The sequence below is a fragment of the Aethalodelphis obliquidens genome, unplaced genomic scaffold (genome assembly GCF_003676395.1).
Source record: "Aethalodelphis obliquidens isolate GAN/ISIS:26980383/991018 unplaced genomic scaffold, ASM367639v1 scaffold38, whole genome shotgun sequence".
Classification (NCBI taxonomy): domain Eukaryota; kingdom Metazoa; phylum Chordata; class Mammalia; order Artiodactyla; family Delphinidae; genus Aethalodelphis; species Aethalodelphis obliquidens.
This window is the reverse complement of record NW_020837982.1, coordinates 4,612,824-4,628,845: the sequence shown is the minus strand read 5'-3', so window position 1 is coordinate 4,628,845 and position 16,022 is coordinate 4,612,824. Positions and strand designations below refer to the sequence as shown.

The 16,022-nt window shown below is 39.6% G+C and overlaps 1 protein-coding gene across 5 annotated transcripts in view; it reads left to right on the top strand.

Moving 5' to 3' along the window:
* Nucleotides 1-16,022, top strand: part of SSH2 (slingshot protein phosphatase 2) — a 247,840-nt gene that overhangs the window by 200,271 nt on the left and 31,547 nt on the right. For all 5 annotated transcript variants that reach the window (XM_027130501.1, XM_027130496.1, XM_027130499.1 and 2 more), the window contains 4 exons: nucleotides 379-444; nucleotides 3,972-4,166; nucleotides 7,779-7,872; nucleotides 8,007-8,135. In XM_027130501.1, coding sequence (XP_026986302.1) covers nucleotides 379-444; nucleotides 3,972-4,166; nucleotides 7,779-7,872; nucleotides 8,007-8,135 — 484 coding nt within the window. The remainder of the gene's footprint in view (nucleotides 1-378; nucleotides 445-3,971; nucleotides 4,167-7,778; nucleotides 7,873-8,006; nucleotides 8,136-16,022) is intronic.

Sequence of the window (16,022 nt, the reverse complement as noted above, 5' to 3'; positions counted from 1 at the left end):
GTGTTTTTAGAATGTGTCCCCAAGAGACCAAGATGTTTGCTCCAGTTTATAAAACCAGGGTCAGGTTTGCTAAGAACCCACAAGACTTCCAAATAGAAACATACAGCAGAACAGTTTGTCCATAGCTACAGCTGGGAAACAGTATGCAATTCCCTGACTCCAATGTGGGAGTCCATTCATTTTGCTTGGTAGATAAAATCAGACAATTCGTTGAAGCTTTTCAGTCAAGTCCCATACTCCAGTTAACTTGTACACAAAGTGCCTGATGATACCTTCTACTGCGCCAGCAATTGCTAGCCTGGGAAACAGCCTTGGAAACTCACAACTGAAATAACCTACTCTCATTTATGGATTTTTGTCTCATTCTGTTTTCCTTAGTGGGTTCAGCGTATCAACAGATAACAGAGTTCACATATTCAAACCTGTGTCTGTGCAGGCAATGTGGTAAGAGGACTTTTAATATCTCTATGAAAGTTTTTTAAATGTTATTGGAACAATATTTTGTGAGAAGTAGTATTTGAAATGGCACAGTTCTTTATGAAAATGCTGTATGATCTGTTTGTGTGTATAGGATTTTGTGTGATCTGTCTGTGTGGCCATCATAGTTAAAGATGACCTAGAAGTTCAGTTTTCAGATTATCACAATGGAAGGCCTTCAGCGTTGGTGAACAAGTGAAACTCAGAGGTGCTCTTAGACTCTGGAAGACAATGGATCAGATAGCCAGTTGGAACTGAGTTTTATAGGGACACATTGACTAAGTTAGTAGCAGTCTAGAGCCGAGTCTAGAACATTCACAACTATGCATTAACTTCCCCTTTCTTCAGGTAATCAGGGATAGCATTGATGGAGTTATATTATACATCGATAAGTTTCCATTTAATTGCTGGCAACTGTTTGTGAGACTATTTACATAATGCAAATAAAGCCTAGAAAAAACACTGTAGTTGTTAATAACCATCAGCTGGTGTACTGACACTTCTGGGTTACTTACTATATATGTCAGGCATTGAGCCTAGTGCTTTACATGGAATACATCTAATCATCACACCAACTCCCCAAAATAGTATTATTAGCTCCTTATTATGGGTGAGAAAACCAGAGTTTGGAGAGGTTATATAACTGGCCTAAGAGTATCTCTTACGTTTAGACAGAATAGATTCTTATTCTCTTGTTCTAGATTATCTAGAAAAATGATCCAGTATAAACAGGGAATGATGTGACTCTAAGATTCAGAGTCATCCCCCAGTCAGCGATTTGAATTTCAGTTCCTCATTCAGTTGCCTGTTTTATAGTGGAAGTCCCCGTGAGGAGTAGAATGGGCAGAATGCAAGCCAAACAAGAAATAAAGGAGCCTGAAAAAGACTCCAGGGAGATAACTTACCCCTGAATAACAGGATTGATAGGCTTGAAGTGGGTGCGGTCCTAAAAGAGAGTCAGCTGAACAATTAAATCTTATTTCATGCAGTAATTGAGGTAGGACAGAGTTTCAGGTTATGTGTTTAGACCAATTTTTAGATTTAGGGCGTATTTCACAGATAAATTTCTCATAGAAAACTTACGACCTCTTTTGACTAAGGGTCCATTAAAAGCAACTGACCTATACCAGGTAAAACCCGTAAGTCCTAAGTCCCATAAATGCAGTGTTTTCAGTTATATTTTGGGGAGGAGTACAAAGCAGTCTTAATTCTTAAGGATTCAAGTAATTCAAGCTTTGATGTTCTAAAGTAGACTGACTAGTCCTAGGTCTGCTGGCTTATTGCAGAATAAACTTTTTTTGGTGTACCACATGAGGAGTAGTGAACTGAAAGTCACAAAAGAAAAAAAAGAAAAGAAAAGAAAAAGATGATGTATGGATCAAAGCAGCATTTAGACCAGGTGTTTCCTTCACAGGAAAGTAGTTACTGCAGCCTCTGCAGCTGATGTATGAGCTGGTTATGCCTTGAGTGTGTTTAGGACATTTGCACCAGACACTTGTGGCATATGCTTTTGAAGCATGTGTTTCCTGGATGAAGAAAACATGCATTGAATATCCTGTACATTGCACTAAGCTGGCTTTTACCTTTGAATCTGTGTAAGAAACTGAAATTTGCTGAGAATTCTGAGAATTTGGCTTACGTTAAGTAAAAGGAGGCATTTTAAAAGATTCTGCAACTTTGTTCTTACGGGAAAATCTGTTTCCCTACTAAAAATGGACTGGCATGTTTTTCTCATGAAATTGGTCATGATTTTATTTTTTAATTTACATTTTATGGGGTTGACAAGGACTTAAGGAACAACATTGTCATAGACTTACTTGTGGGAAAATAAACTGGAACAACCTTTCTGGAGAATGATTTGCCATCTTGCTGTATCATTTTGTATGCCCTTTGACGTAGTAATTGTGCTTCTAAGAATTTATCCTAAGGTAATAAGGGTGTGTGCAAATTTTTAACTATAAGAATGTTTGTCAGTGTTCTAATAGTAGCAAAAAATGGAAAGCAATTTAGGGGGCTTCCCTGGTGGCGCAGTGGTTGAGAGTCCGCCTGCCGATGCAGGGGACACGGGTTTGTGCCCCGGTCCGGGAAGATCCCGCATGCCGCGGAGCGGCTGGGCCCGTGAGCCATGGCCGCTGAGCCTGCGCGTCTGGAGCCTGTGCTCCGCAACGGGAGAGGCCACAACAGTGAGAGGCCTACATACCGCAAAAAAAAAATAAAAAGGAAAGCAATTTAAATGGCTAAAATAATAGGAATCAGTTAAATTATGGTACATCCATGTTTCTAAATATTATGCAACCATTAAAAATTATCTAGTTGAAGAATATTTATTGTGGAAAGATGTTGACAGCAAGGTGTATAGTAAAAGAACAAGTTAAATGGTGTGCAGAACATGATCAGCTGATCTCTGCAGAGACCAACAGTGGTTATTTCTGGGCAGTCAGATTAAGGATATTTCTGCCGTTTACCTGAGGTCCCTAAATTTTCTAAAATGAGCATGATCACATTTGTTATGAAAGAAAAAAAACAACAAAAAGGCATTTTTAAGAAAAAGATGGGTATAGATTGGCCACAGAGTACTCGCATACTATCCTTTTCCCTTAGGAGAGAGACATTAGTTTATAGCTAATAAGACATTTCATTCAACAAATTTTAACTGTGCTCCAACTTTGAACTAGAAGGCATTCTTCTTTTTTTTTTTTTTTAAAAAAAAGAAGGCATTCTTTTAGGCACTTGAGACAAATCAGTAAACAAAAACATAGAAAGATGCCTGCTCTTGTATAACTCTTCCTAGCATTTCTGGCTTTAGTTTTCCCAAGTATATAACCAAAAAGTTAGTTTTCAGTTTTGTTTACCCTTCTTGAGTTCAGAGTCAGAGATTTAATTAGTCTCAGTATAACCAGAGCTGTTCTTAGAAAGTAGCTCAAGTGTATGAATAAATGGTTTAAAAAGACTAGGAGACTAAGGTAGCAAGAATGACAGATGTCATTAGATCAGTACATCCTGGGCATTAAAGGACTTGTGCTCAAGGCTTAGGAACATCTGTCTATGTGATCTTTGTGGAACCTCTAAGAGTCATAGGGAATACATGTTCTAACGTGACTCTGTGCCAAGAGAAACAAATGTTTGTGTAGTAAATGAAGTAGATCTTTACTTCTCTAGTGGCAGTAGCCACAGCGTGGTTCCAACTACAGGATTGTGAGCTCCATAGGTACTCAGACCTATTTTTCACTGGTAGCTTGTCAGTTCTCCTGCTCCCCTCTACCCCCTGCCTTAATAATGCATCATATCTTTCAGCAAGAAATGTCTAGTTGATTGCTATGAAGAGATAGTGTAGTATGATCAGAATCAGAGATTCTTGAATTCCAAGGAATAGATTCTCCAGAGGCCCAACTCTATAGGATTTAAAAATTGGAAGAGTTTGGGGAGCACATGGATTATTGGCCTTTTGGTATCCCCACAGTTCTCCAGTGCTCACTTCCCGGCATATCTTTCAGGTCTGCATTACAGAGTCTACACAAGGCTTGTGAAGTCGCCAGAATGCATAACTACTACCCTGGCAGCCTGTTTCTCACCTGGGTGAGTTATTACGAGAGCCATATCAACTCAGATCAATCCTCAGTCAATGAATGGAATGCTATGCAGGATGTGCAGTCCCACCGGCCTGACTCTCCAGCTCTTTTCACAGACATGTAAGTCATCTTGCTGAGGATCACGGAAGTCCTCTCTGTTGCGTTCTTGGGGGTCAGAACCAGCATGTTCCTCCCTAATCTCTCCTCCTAGGGAATTAACCTTACAAGTGATTTTAGTCATTGTCTGCACTACACATCTGCCTCGCAAAGAAACCTGTCCTTTCTGTTGTGTGCAAAGGCCTGAAGAGTTTCACTCCTGGGCACAGTGGAGTCTCCATAGTTAAGATCTGCAATACCATAAAATCTCATTAATTCAGATTCCACTAATTTGAAATTTGAGTTTAAAGGAGTTAGGCTGAAGTCTGACCTTCCATTATCTTAAAAGAAGCATTTCCTAAGCAAATTAATGACATAGAGAAGCTTTTAGAGGATGTTGCTAATACTTAAGAAAACAAGATGTTTCCAGTCAATTTAGAATACCTACGTTGTTATGCTAATTTTTAACTGATTTCTGTTCAAATTTTTTAAAATATATATTGTAATTTCTGTCTTACTCAGCCCCACATTTGCCTTGTTAGGTCTGTAACATTTTTATTAAATCTCCCTGCTGTACTGCAAATTGGATAGCCTAAGGTGGAGCTGATGTTTATTTCCTTTTTAGGTCTATGTGTTGAAACTTATGTGACTATTTTGGAAATTTTTTCACACTTAGTTCCTGCTTTGGAAATTAATCAGGATGTTTATTTTGCTCTGAATTGATCTTTCTGCACTTCCAAGGTGTTCTACATCTGGGAAAGAAGAGTAGCTACTTGCTAAATGGTCTTACAAACCTTCACCTTCAGATTCCTAAAGTGATACCAAAACAATTCGTGATTCTTTTTTTAAAGGCTTAATTTAGATAAGAAATGCTTTTTACTAGGAAAGGTGAAATTTCCAAGAATTGTGTGAATGGAATAGTCAAAAAAAACAGTGAAGGCTTTTTTGTATAGGGTATTATTGGTACGAGAACCAGTTAGTACTAGTAGCTCTAGTCCTTTCAAGATTGCACAGTAACTGGGGCTTCCCTGGTGGCGCAGCAGTTCAGAATATGCCTGCCAGTGCAGGGGACACGGGTTCAAGCCCTGGTCCGGGAAGATCCCACGTGCCATGGAGCAGCTAGGCCCATTCGCCACAACTACTGAACCTGCGCTCTAGAACTTGTGAGCCACAACTACTGAAGCCCGTGCGCCTAGAGCCCGTGAAAAGGCACTGCAGTGAGAAGCCCGCGCACCACAACGAAGAGTAGCCCCCAATCACCGCAACTAGAGAAGGCCCGCGCAGCAACGAAGACCCAGCACAGCCATAAATAAATAAATAAACAAACAAATATAAATAAGATTCCACAGTAACTAAAAAGATAAGGATAGTATGTATGGCTTTCAGAATCGTGGGCAGTGTTATTGATTTCATGCTTTATGACTGGTTGATGGGTATTGGAGAAATGGATGTCTCATCTTGTTCATAAATGGACATTTTAAATCAGACTTTTCATTTTTCCTGATTTTATTAGAGAAGATTTGGAAATTATAACACAAAAAGGAAAGAAAATAAAATTGCCCATAATCTCTCTGTATCCCTGAGCAAAAAGTAATAATAATAGTAATGTAAAATGTAGTCCCTGGCACATGGTAAAGGCTCATTAAATGTTAATTCTTACTAGGTACAATATAACCACAATTTAAGATATATTTAATAAACAAATGTCTGTCTGTAGAAAAAGACTGAGAGCTGTAGGTGAGAGTATTAATAATGACAGGGGGATTTTCAGTGATTTTTATTTTCTTTGTGTATATATGTATTTTCCAGATTTTTCTCTAGTGAAATCAAGGGAGAAAGTATGTTTGTGTTGTAATGCCTTTTTCATTCCCTCTTCTTCCCTAAGTTGACTAGAAAAGCCTAAAAAATAATGCTGAGGTTACAGAGGAGAATGTATGCCAAAATGGACTTAAGTGCTCTACTGTGAATAAAGTTTATATTTTGAAATCCAGGGAAGGTAGAGCAGGGAACATAGGTGTGTGGTGCCTCCAGGGTACGTCAGATGTTATGCCAGGCACTTCATACATGGCATCTCATTTAATTCTCATAAAAACCTTGTGAGGCAAATAGTATTACTGTTCACATTTTACAGAAAAGGAAACAGAGGTTCAGCAAAGGGAAGGTATTTGTTCAAGATCATACCACTAGTAAGTAGCAGGGCTGGGATTAAAACCCAGGTATGTCTGCTTCCAAACCACTCTGGCCCAACAAGTGTGAAGGATTGGGAGAAAGTCTGCTAAACTAGGGAATCGAACCGATGCACACAGGTGCTAAAATTTGTTTTTTACCGATATTTATTTTTAGTAGAAGACTGAAATGTATAACTTTCTACCATTAGCTATGTCTAGGAAAAATGGTGGGGAGCATGGTTAAGAATGTTAATCCTAGTCAAGACAGGGATGCTTTGGCCGATTGACAGGGAAATGGCAGAGGCGTTAGCTATACTCTGCAGGGTTCGTGAGAAACTAAGAGTACGAGTGGTGGGGAGCCCCAAGGTTGTGGGGTCAGAGCATCCATCTTTGGAGATTATACTGAAGCTATTTTTGCAGCCAGTGATAAGGCCGTAGGCAGCAAGGGCAGGCAGGATGCCTGAAGGCTTAGTCCATTTCCATCTCCAAATAAGGAAGTACAGGGCAGATACCTTTCTCAAGTTGGTAGGAGGGAAAGATGAGACAGAAAGTACTCTCTGTTAGCCTCACTCAAATTCTGCATAATATGAAATAATGCTTTTAGAGAGAAGCATCTAGTTATGTTGAACCAGTATCTTTCTAGTAATTGGAGAATCAGCTTCCTAGTTTGATTTCATAGTAAGGTTCCAAGGGAAATTTTTGTTTTTAAGAGAGTCAGAAGACTAAGGGAAGCAGCATAATCTTGCAGGTAGAGTGTTAGGCTGGACGGAGAGTTCTGGGTCTCCTGCCAGTGAAAGTGACGGTTGGCATGTCATTTAACCTTTTAGCTGTTTATTTCCTTTATCTGTAAAATGGGGATAGTAATTTCACAGAGATATTGGTGAGAGCTTTTGTGAAAAAGAAAACATTTTGGATGGAGTACTCCAGGTAGCTAATCCTTAAAATCCATTTTGGAAGAGAATTTGCTTCATTGAAGAAGGCAGAAATCACTCTTCTCTCTTTCGCATTTTTCTAGAACCGTAGCAACAGATGGTCAGCATTGGGTGGCATTTTTAAGCTACAGAAGATCCAGTTCCATAGTAGGTCGCACCACTGGTCTTCCCAGCTTGGTATTCTAGCTCAGCAAGTGGTACTCAGGGGTACTTGATGGGAAATGGTCCTCCATTAAAGTATTACACTCAGTATAGCCTATTTGTCTTTTACTCCTTCTTGGATCTGTATACGTGAATATATTTATGGGCTTTTAGACATGTACAATCTCTTCAAGTAATAATCTCTACATGTTTATATTCTATACATTCTGAAAAGAAACTTTTTAAAGTATAATTTTCTTTTTCCTGTGCCTCCAGAGTATAAATTTAAGGGTAACAAAGGGAAGGCCTGCCAGTTTGGAAGCATGATCAGGTGGCACATTCATTAACTTGGTCAAATTCCTGCCTAAGAAAAATCACCATTTCTCTCTTCTCAGACCAACTGAACGTGAGCGAACAGAAAGGCTAATTAAAACCAAATTAAGGGAGATTATGATGCAGAAGGATTTGGAGAATATCACATCCAAAGAGGTAAGAGACCTTGAGTCCCCATTGTTCCAAGGCTAGAGGTAGAAAGATAATAGGAGCGGGGCTAGAAATGGTGAGTGATTGAAAGTCCAGAGGGACTCTTCAGAGATTAGTACAAAATGTCATCTCTGTTTCAGATACGAACTGAATTGGAAATGCAAATGGTGTGCAACTTGCGAGAATTCAAGGAATTTATAGATAATGAAATGATAGTGATCCTTGGTCAGATGGATAGCCCTACACAGATATTTGAGCACGTGTTCTTGGTAAGTCCTAGGGCCACTTTAAAGGGGTGTGCTGGGGCTAGTCCATACCAACTCATGGAGGCGGGGGTAATTATCAAATTTTATTATATTTAGATAAAATGTAACTTACATTAAAAACAAAGGTCATAAATACTCAAACCTCATCACTTCCTGTATTTTACTACATTTTACAATTATCTGTGCTCTTAAGGTTATTTACATCTATTGTATGGTGGAAATGTTATATAATGGTGTGCTTCTGCTCATCTCTTCCCCAATTCCTCAGTGACATCAGTTGACTATGGTGGGAAAATTTACACCGAGGAAATTGGCAAATGCTACAGATCAGGCCTTTCTTGCCCATGGGTTGTTAAAGATCTCATCTGTCCTACATAATAGAGCCACAAAGCAGATCAGTCCACCGTAGTTTTATACAGTGTATCCCCAAAAAAGAATGATCCTTTTTGAGGTCACTCTTTTAAATCTGCCAAATGGGTCTAAGATCTGATATATCTGAAGAGAGCAGAAAACTACTTTCTATTTTTTTTTTTTTACTAGATGTATTTATTTATTTGTTTTTATTTTTGGCTGTGTTGGGTCTTTGTTCTGTGCGCAGGCTTTCTCTAGTTGCAGCGAGTGGTGCGCGGGCTTCTCATTGTCGTGGCTTCTCTTGTTGCAGAGCACAGGCTCTAGAGCACAGGATCAGTATTTGTGGCACACGGGCTTAGTTGCTCCGCGGCATGTGGGAATCTTCCCGGGCCAGGGATCGAACCCGTGTCCCCTGCATTGGCAGGCAGATTCCCACCCACTGCGCCACCAGGGAAGCCCCCCCAGAAAACTACTTATAACAAAGACTATTGGACTTTTAAAACATTTGGAACCTTGTAGCTACATTTTTAGTCCCTCAATTACTTTTTTTTTTGCGGTACACGGGCCTCTCACGGTTGTGGCCTCTCCCGTTGCGGAGCACAGGCTCCGGACGTGCAGGCTCAGTGGCCATGGCTCACAGGCCCAGCCGCTCCGCGGCATGTGGGATCTTCCCAGACCAGGGTATGAACCCGTGTCCCCTGCATCGGCAGGCAGACTCTCAACCACTGCGCCACCAAGGAAGCCCCCTCAGTTACTTTTTGATTACCAGATCTTCAGTGATTTAAAATTGTTCTTCATGGTACCTGAACATTCAGTGGCTTCTAATTAGCCCAAGATCTCTCTGACAGATGGATTAGGAAAGCTTCTAAAATCCTAAGACCTATTTATCTCCCAAATGTTAAAGAGTTCTAGTTTTCATCTGTACATGGTAGTGGGAACAAGGATAACAAGGATAATTGAAGTCAGTGGGGAACACCAAAACCTCACTGTTATTTCCAATTCCCACATACTTTGACTAAAAATTGTAACAAGGAACTAAATCGATTGGTTTTAATTTCACTTCGTTTCTCTGGTAAGGACATTTGTGAAGTGATTAGAAGGTGGGAAACAGGAGAGAAGAGGAATAAATATGCACAGGAACTGACTAAACTGCATCATCTTACCCTGAATATAAGAGTTTATTTCACCAAGCAGTCAGACTTCATGCCATTGAAGACTTGTGCCCTGAATTAACTTGTTGACACTTTGGAGTACGTATGCTTGTCAAGTGATTCATGGTGGTGTTTAGCTGTGAAATTACCCATGAAAAGCTGTGAGCTGGGAGGGGAGCTTCTTTTCTTTACTTTAACTTGACCAATGTGTGTTGCCATTTCTCAATGTAGATCATTCGGCAGAACTGTCATGGACCTTTCCGTTTGTGTAGCACCTGGCTTTGTTGTCTTTTGTGTGTAATTCCATGAGGGTTCATGTATTCCCTGCTCTTGTATTCTTGGAAATAATTTTTGTGTTGTGCATAGAAAACTTATGAGTCACTCATTCAAATGGACCCTGCCCCCAACTGTCTCCATGTAACATGACTAATTTTTATGAAGGGCAAGTGCCTGTAGCCAAAAATAACTCGTTTGAAAGTGACCAAAGCTATAAACTTGGAAGTTGCTTTCCCATTGAGCTTAGATCTTAATACCTAAAAGGAGGTAGACATGATGAATATCAAATTCAGTCACTAACTTGTTTAATTTCAGACATGCTTCCCTGTGTCTCTGATGCCACCCCCCTCAAGAACTACCTTCTCCTTACCCCTTCCTCAAATGGTACTATTTTAGGACATATAAATAAATTTTAATAGTACTCTAAGCAGAAAAAACAATCCAGTTCTCCCCAGATTAGTCACTAATCAACTAGAAATGCATTTGAGTATTTGTATCACTAAATTCATCCTATTATTTCATGATTATTGGTGTAGTCTTCTGTCTGAGGTTTTTCTCTTATTACAAAAATAATTCATGTTCGTTATAGAAAATTTAGGCAACTTCAGAAGACAATAAATGACATTTAATCAACACCAAGAGAGATAAGCACTATTATCTTTCATTATATAATATTGCCTCCTAGTTCTTTTTTACTTTTTTAATATGTATCTATGTACATATTTTTGAAAAAAGGAAAATGTATTCAGCTTCAGATATAATTCTGTTTTCTCGAGAATGGACATGTTCTTTGCATTGTGAATATTTTTCTTATTTGGGAAAAAAACTTTCAAACTAGAGAATCCTGGAATTTAACTCTTATCCAACAAAATAAGTGCATGAACAGGTTGTCTAAACATCTTATTGTATTTCCCTTTGTTTGTACCACCATATCCTGTGTCCAAACCCCTGTCTCTTCTCCAGTGAGTCTGTGCTCTGCTGGCTTTCCCAGCAGTTGACACAGAAAAAGAGGTTTTATCCAAACTGTAAGTGGTGTTGTTAATTTTCTGCAAAGTCATTTCATCTTGTGCGTAGCTGCCATGCCTGGAGCGCAAGCAGATTGTGTGAACGGATGCAGCAGGATTTCTCCCCTCCCTTTGGAAGAATGCTCGGCTTAGTAGTGCACTGCACAGAGATGTTTATTTGGAAAGGTGTCCAGCCGATATGCAGAAGAAAAGTATAGAGCGTAGTTTAAAGAAAATCTGCAGCGAGAAGCCAGGATTGATTGGTTGGAAGCCAGGGTATTTCCAGAAAAAGCAGTTCTTCCACACCCTTAAGAGTGTACTACTTCTCTGAGCTGGAAGCCTTTGCCAACCAAATCTCGTATCAACAGCTCTCCTGGAGGCTGTCCGATTTGGCCGAGAAAATGCTAGATGTGAACAGAGAGCCTTTGCAGAAAGGCAGGCAGCATTCTTAGTTAAATTAGGGAAACACAGTAATATTGGACAGGCAACCGGTAATGTTGTTTGTGAATGAGAGAGAAGTCAGAATTTTACTGCTGATTGTATCTTTTTCAAGATTTGACATTACACATCCTTTTAAAGTAGAGTTTTGGTTTCAAAGAAAAATTGTCTCATATTCATGATTTTTGCCCCTCAACTGGAGATGTGTAGCATTAACTTTTTAGAAGAAAAAGTTATTGATCCTGTGCCTGGCTGCCACAGTAAAGTGACTCACAGCATTGAGGCTGTAGGTATGGTATCATAAAGATTTGGAGAGGGATACCAATCCTTGAAGATTATCTCGAGTTGTATGATCTTTGCAGAACCCCCAGTACAGTCGTCCTTCTTTGCCATAGATGTGCTCTCCTCTTTTTGCTTGGAACTTTTGGACCCCAACAAGGTTATTTCCTAAGGATAACTTTTTTTTTTTTTTTTTTTTACTTCAGGCAATTTTAGTTTTCATCCCAATTTGGAACTTACAGAATTCTTCCCCTTTTTTTGGGAGGTGGGGGTGGAGTATAGCCGATTAACAATGTTGTGATAGTTTCAGGTGCACAGCAAAGCAACTCAGCCATACATATACATGTATCCATTCTCCCCCAGACTCCTACATAACTTTGAGCAGAGTTAGGCCCCTGTGCTATATAGTAGGTCCTTGTTGGGTATCCATCTTAAATATAGCAGTGCGTACATATTGATCCCAAACTCCCTAACTATCCTTTCCCCCCACCCTTCCCCCCTGGTAACCATAAGTTCGTCCTCTGTGAGTCTGTTTCTGTTTTGTAAATGAGTTCATTTGTATCATTTCTTTTTAGATTCCACTTATAAGGGATATCATATATTTCTCTTTCTCTTTCTGACTTACTTCACTCAGTATGACAATCTCTAGGTCCATCCATGTTGCTGCAAATGGCATTATTTCATCCTTTTAATGGCTGAATAATCTTCCATTGTATATATGCCACATCTTCTTTATCCACTCCTCTGTTGATGGACATTTAGGTTGCTTCCATGTCTTGGCTATTGTAAACAGTGCTGCAGTGAACACTGGGGTGCATGTACTAAGGATAACATTTTAAAAGAAATCAGTCACTTCAGTCTTTGGGCCAGAGTACAGTGTAGGTGAACCAGAGTGAAAGGTGGAAGTGAACTTATTTAAAAACTGTAGGAGCGGGGTGGTTAGGAATCTGCCTGCCAATGCAGGGGACATGGATTCGATCCCTGGTCTGGGAAGATCCCACATGCCGCGGAGCAACTAAGCCCATGCACCACAACTACTGAAGCCTAGAGCCCGTGCTCCACAACAAGAGAAGCCACTGCAATGAGAAGCCCGCACACTGCAACGCAGAGTAGCCCCCACTTGCCGCAACTAGAGGAAGCCCACGCATAGCAACAAAGACCCAACGCAGCCAAAAAGAAATAAATTAATTTTTTTTAAATGTATTACAGTATAGTTTCAAGATTTCATTTTACACTTCCATACAATTAAAATATGCTCTGCATAATTACATAGAACTTATCGAAAACCCCCATGGAATTATGTCACTGCCTGAGAAGCATGGAGGAAAAAAAAAAGAGATTGAGTCTGTTGAGGACCCAAGGGGGCTAATATGCATGGCATTTGTATTGAGGACAGAAAAGTAATTACACCATGTTGATTCCAGTTCTTTCAGGTTGAACCTGAAACAGCCCTAAGCAGAGCCCAAGTCACTTTACATGGGCTTCACTGAGTCAGTAGCTGATGAGTTTAATTTATTTTGTTTCTGGATATGTGTCATTTCAGATTGTCAGTTTGAAGTTTCTCTGGACAGGTAGATGAAAACCATGGACTTTTACCATCGCATCAGGGTTATTTCCATCTAGCTGTACAGAATTCCGCAGAGGATTTAGATTTCTAAATTAAGGAGTGAGGTGGTCACATTTCCCTGGCTCCAATTTAGCCACTCAACCCTTATTGCTTGGCTTCTGTCTCCTTGAAAGTCCTTTTTTTAAAAAAATAATTCTTGCCTCTTTCTTTGGTATGGGAGCCAGTTTTCTAAGTTTGAGCACAGAGTCTTTAGAACCTCTTATATTTTTTTTAAAGCAAGTCAGGTGAGCCCTGGTCTGTAGAAAAGATCAGTCATCTGTCACTTACTGACAGTTTTCCTAAATGTACTTCAACATAGCATCCTTGAGATCTCCAAGTTCGATGGCCAAATTACAGATCACTTGTAATACGAAGGTAGTGCTTACATAACACTTGACAGTTTTCAGAGTGCTTCATTTACTTATCTCATTTGATGATTTATTCAGCAAGCATTTGTTGATCCTCTTCGTTGTGCCAGGCATGAGGCTAGATATTTGTGCAGTCTGATCTAATTCCATAAGGAGGGAGTGATGACCATATCAAGATAGATACTCATAGAAGGCCAGTGGAATAAGGTTACAAAGGTAACCTCTGGATTAGACAATTAGAAGAGGTCATTAGCAAGAGTGATGAGGGCAGAAGCCACAGTGCTGTGGGTTGAGATACATGGGAAATGAGGAATTTTAGAAAGTATTAGATGAGGAATTTTAGAAAGTGAGTATTAGATTTCCTTTCAGGAAAAGGAAAAGGACAGTGTCCAGAGGAGGATTTAGGATGGAGAGAGGGTTTTCCATTTTAATATGAAAGAAACGTGAGGGAGGGGCGGGAGGTGTGGCTTATAAACAATAGAAACTTATTACAGTTCTGGAGAGGCTGGAAGTCTTGAGACCAGTGTGCCTGCATGGTCGGGTGAGGGCCCTCTTCCAGGTCACAGACTTCTCTTTGTATTCTTACATGGCAAAAGGAATGGGGAGAAACTTTATATTTGTAGTTTGAGGGGAAGCTATCCATTAGATTCCTAGGACTAGGGTGGGAGGAGTGTTTCATTTTACAGATAAGGAAAGTGAAAACAGAGAGGTTAAGCAGTTTGCCCAAGGTCCCCCAGTCAGAGGGGGAGTTGGGACTTGAACCTGAGTCTTATAAAGCTAAATTCCACTTAATGCATTATTCTGAAATAGATAAATTCTTATTTTTAAATGTTTGCCTTTTCAAAAGACATGAACATATAGCTCAAAGATAGAAAATAGACCTGAAACATTGAAGAGTTGCTCACTTTTACGCTAAACAGAAATGCAAATTAAAATTACACCGAGATAACATTTCACGCCTATCAGTTGGGAAAAGATTCAAAAGCTTAACCACACATTTTGTTGGCAAGGCTATGGGGAAAGTGGCACGGTGATGTGGAGTGGGTCTGAGGAGATATTGCAAAGTGAAGAAAGCAAAGAACAATAAAAGCATGTGTAGTAAAGTACTTTTGTGTAATTCAGAAGTGGTAAGTATATATTTGCTTATATTTTTTTCAAAATACAACATAGGTAGAATAAGCCACAAACTAATAAAAACGATTACCCATGGGGATTGAGGAGATGGGGGTGGGAGTGAGACTTCAAGTTTACTTTTAATAAACTTTTGACTTTCAGTATTATAAAAGTCTTGTATAGGGCTTCCCTGGTGGCGCAGTGGTTGAGAGTCTGCCTGCCGATGCAGGGGACACGGGCTCGTGCCCCGGTCCGGGAAGATCCCACATGCCGCGGAGCGGCTGGGCCCGTGAGCCATGGTCGCTGAGCCTGCGCATCCGGAGCCTGTGTTCCACAACGGGAGAGGCCACAACAGTGAGAGGCCCGCGTAACCGCCCCCCCCCAAAAAAATCTTGTATATTCAAAAAAATGGAAAACATGGAAGAAAAAACACACCCTAAAATTGAATATAAACAGGAGCAAATGAACCCAAATATGTGTCAAATTGATAACCTCACAGAAAGAAATTAATTCAAATAACTTAAGCATAATACTCTAATTGTACCCCTTAGTGGGATATAATAAGGGAAAAAAAAGAAATGCAAAGAAAATTTGAACTTAATATTTTTGTTATTGGTTTTGGTATTGGTGTAATAATGTTAAAACTATTTTGTAAGTAGAGTAAATGAGTTGTTGGGAACCAAAGTTCTCACCGTGGAGTAAGGAGATATATAAACAGTGTGGGAGAGGCAAGAAAGAACCTTGTGGTGTTGAATTAATTTCAGTTGAAGGTAAAAATATAAACTCAGTATTTTTTTAGAAATATTTCCTAGATCTGACCACTGAAAAGTTTTAGAAACAATGACACCCAGTAGTTAGGAGCATACCTAATTACTGCCCAGATCTTGGTTACAAAATATCATTCTTCACTAAAAGAAACCAGGGCTTCTTGGGGAACTGGCTGATTCTACTCACAAAGTGAATCTGGAACAACTTTTTGTACCACAAAGCATGGATGCGCTCAAAGACTAATGGAATCATATCAAAAGGAACCTGTTTGAAGAGATTCCCACTGGCCAAATTCCGGACAATCTGCATGTCCAAAAAAAAAGATGGTAATGGATTATAACTTTCTAAATACAAAAAGAATTCAAGAGTCCATAATGACACTTCAATAAAGGGTGTGATGATTGATTAGGTGAGACTCTTTTACAGAAGAATGTCAGCTAACTTGCAGAAGGAACGATGGAATTAGAAAATTACCATTTTGTAACCTCCAGTAGAATAATTCATTTGGGCAAGATCGGCAATTGATGCTGAAATCA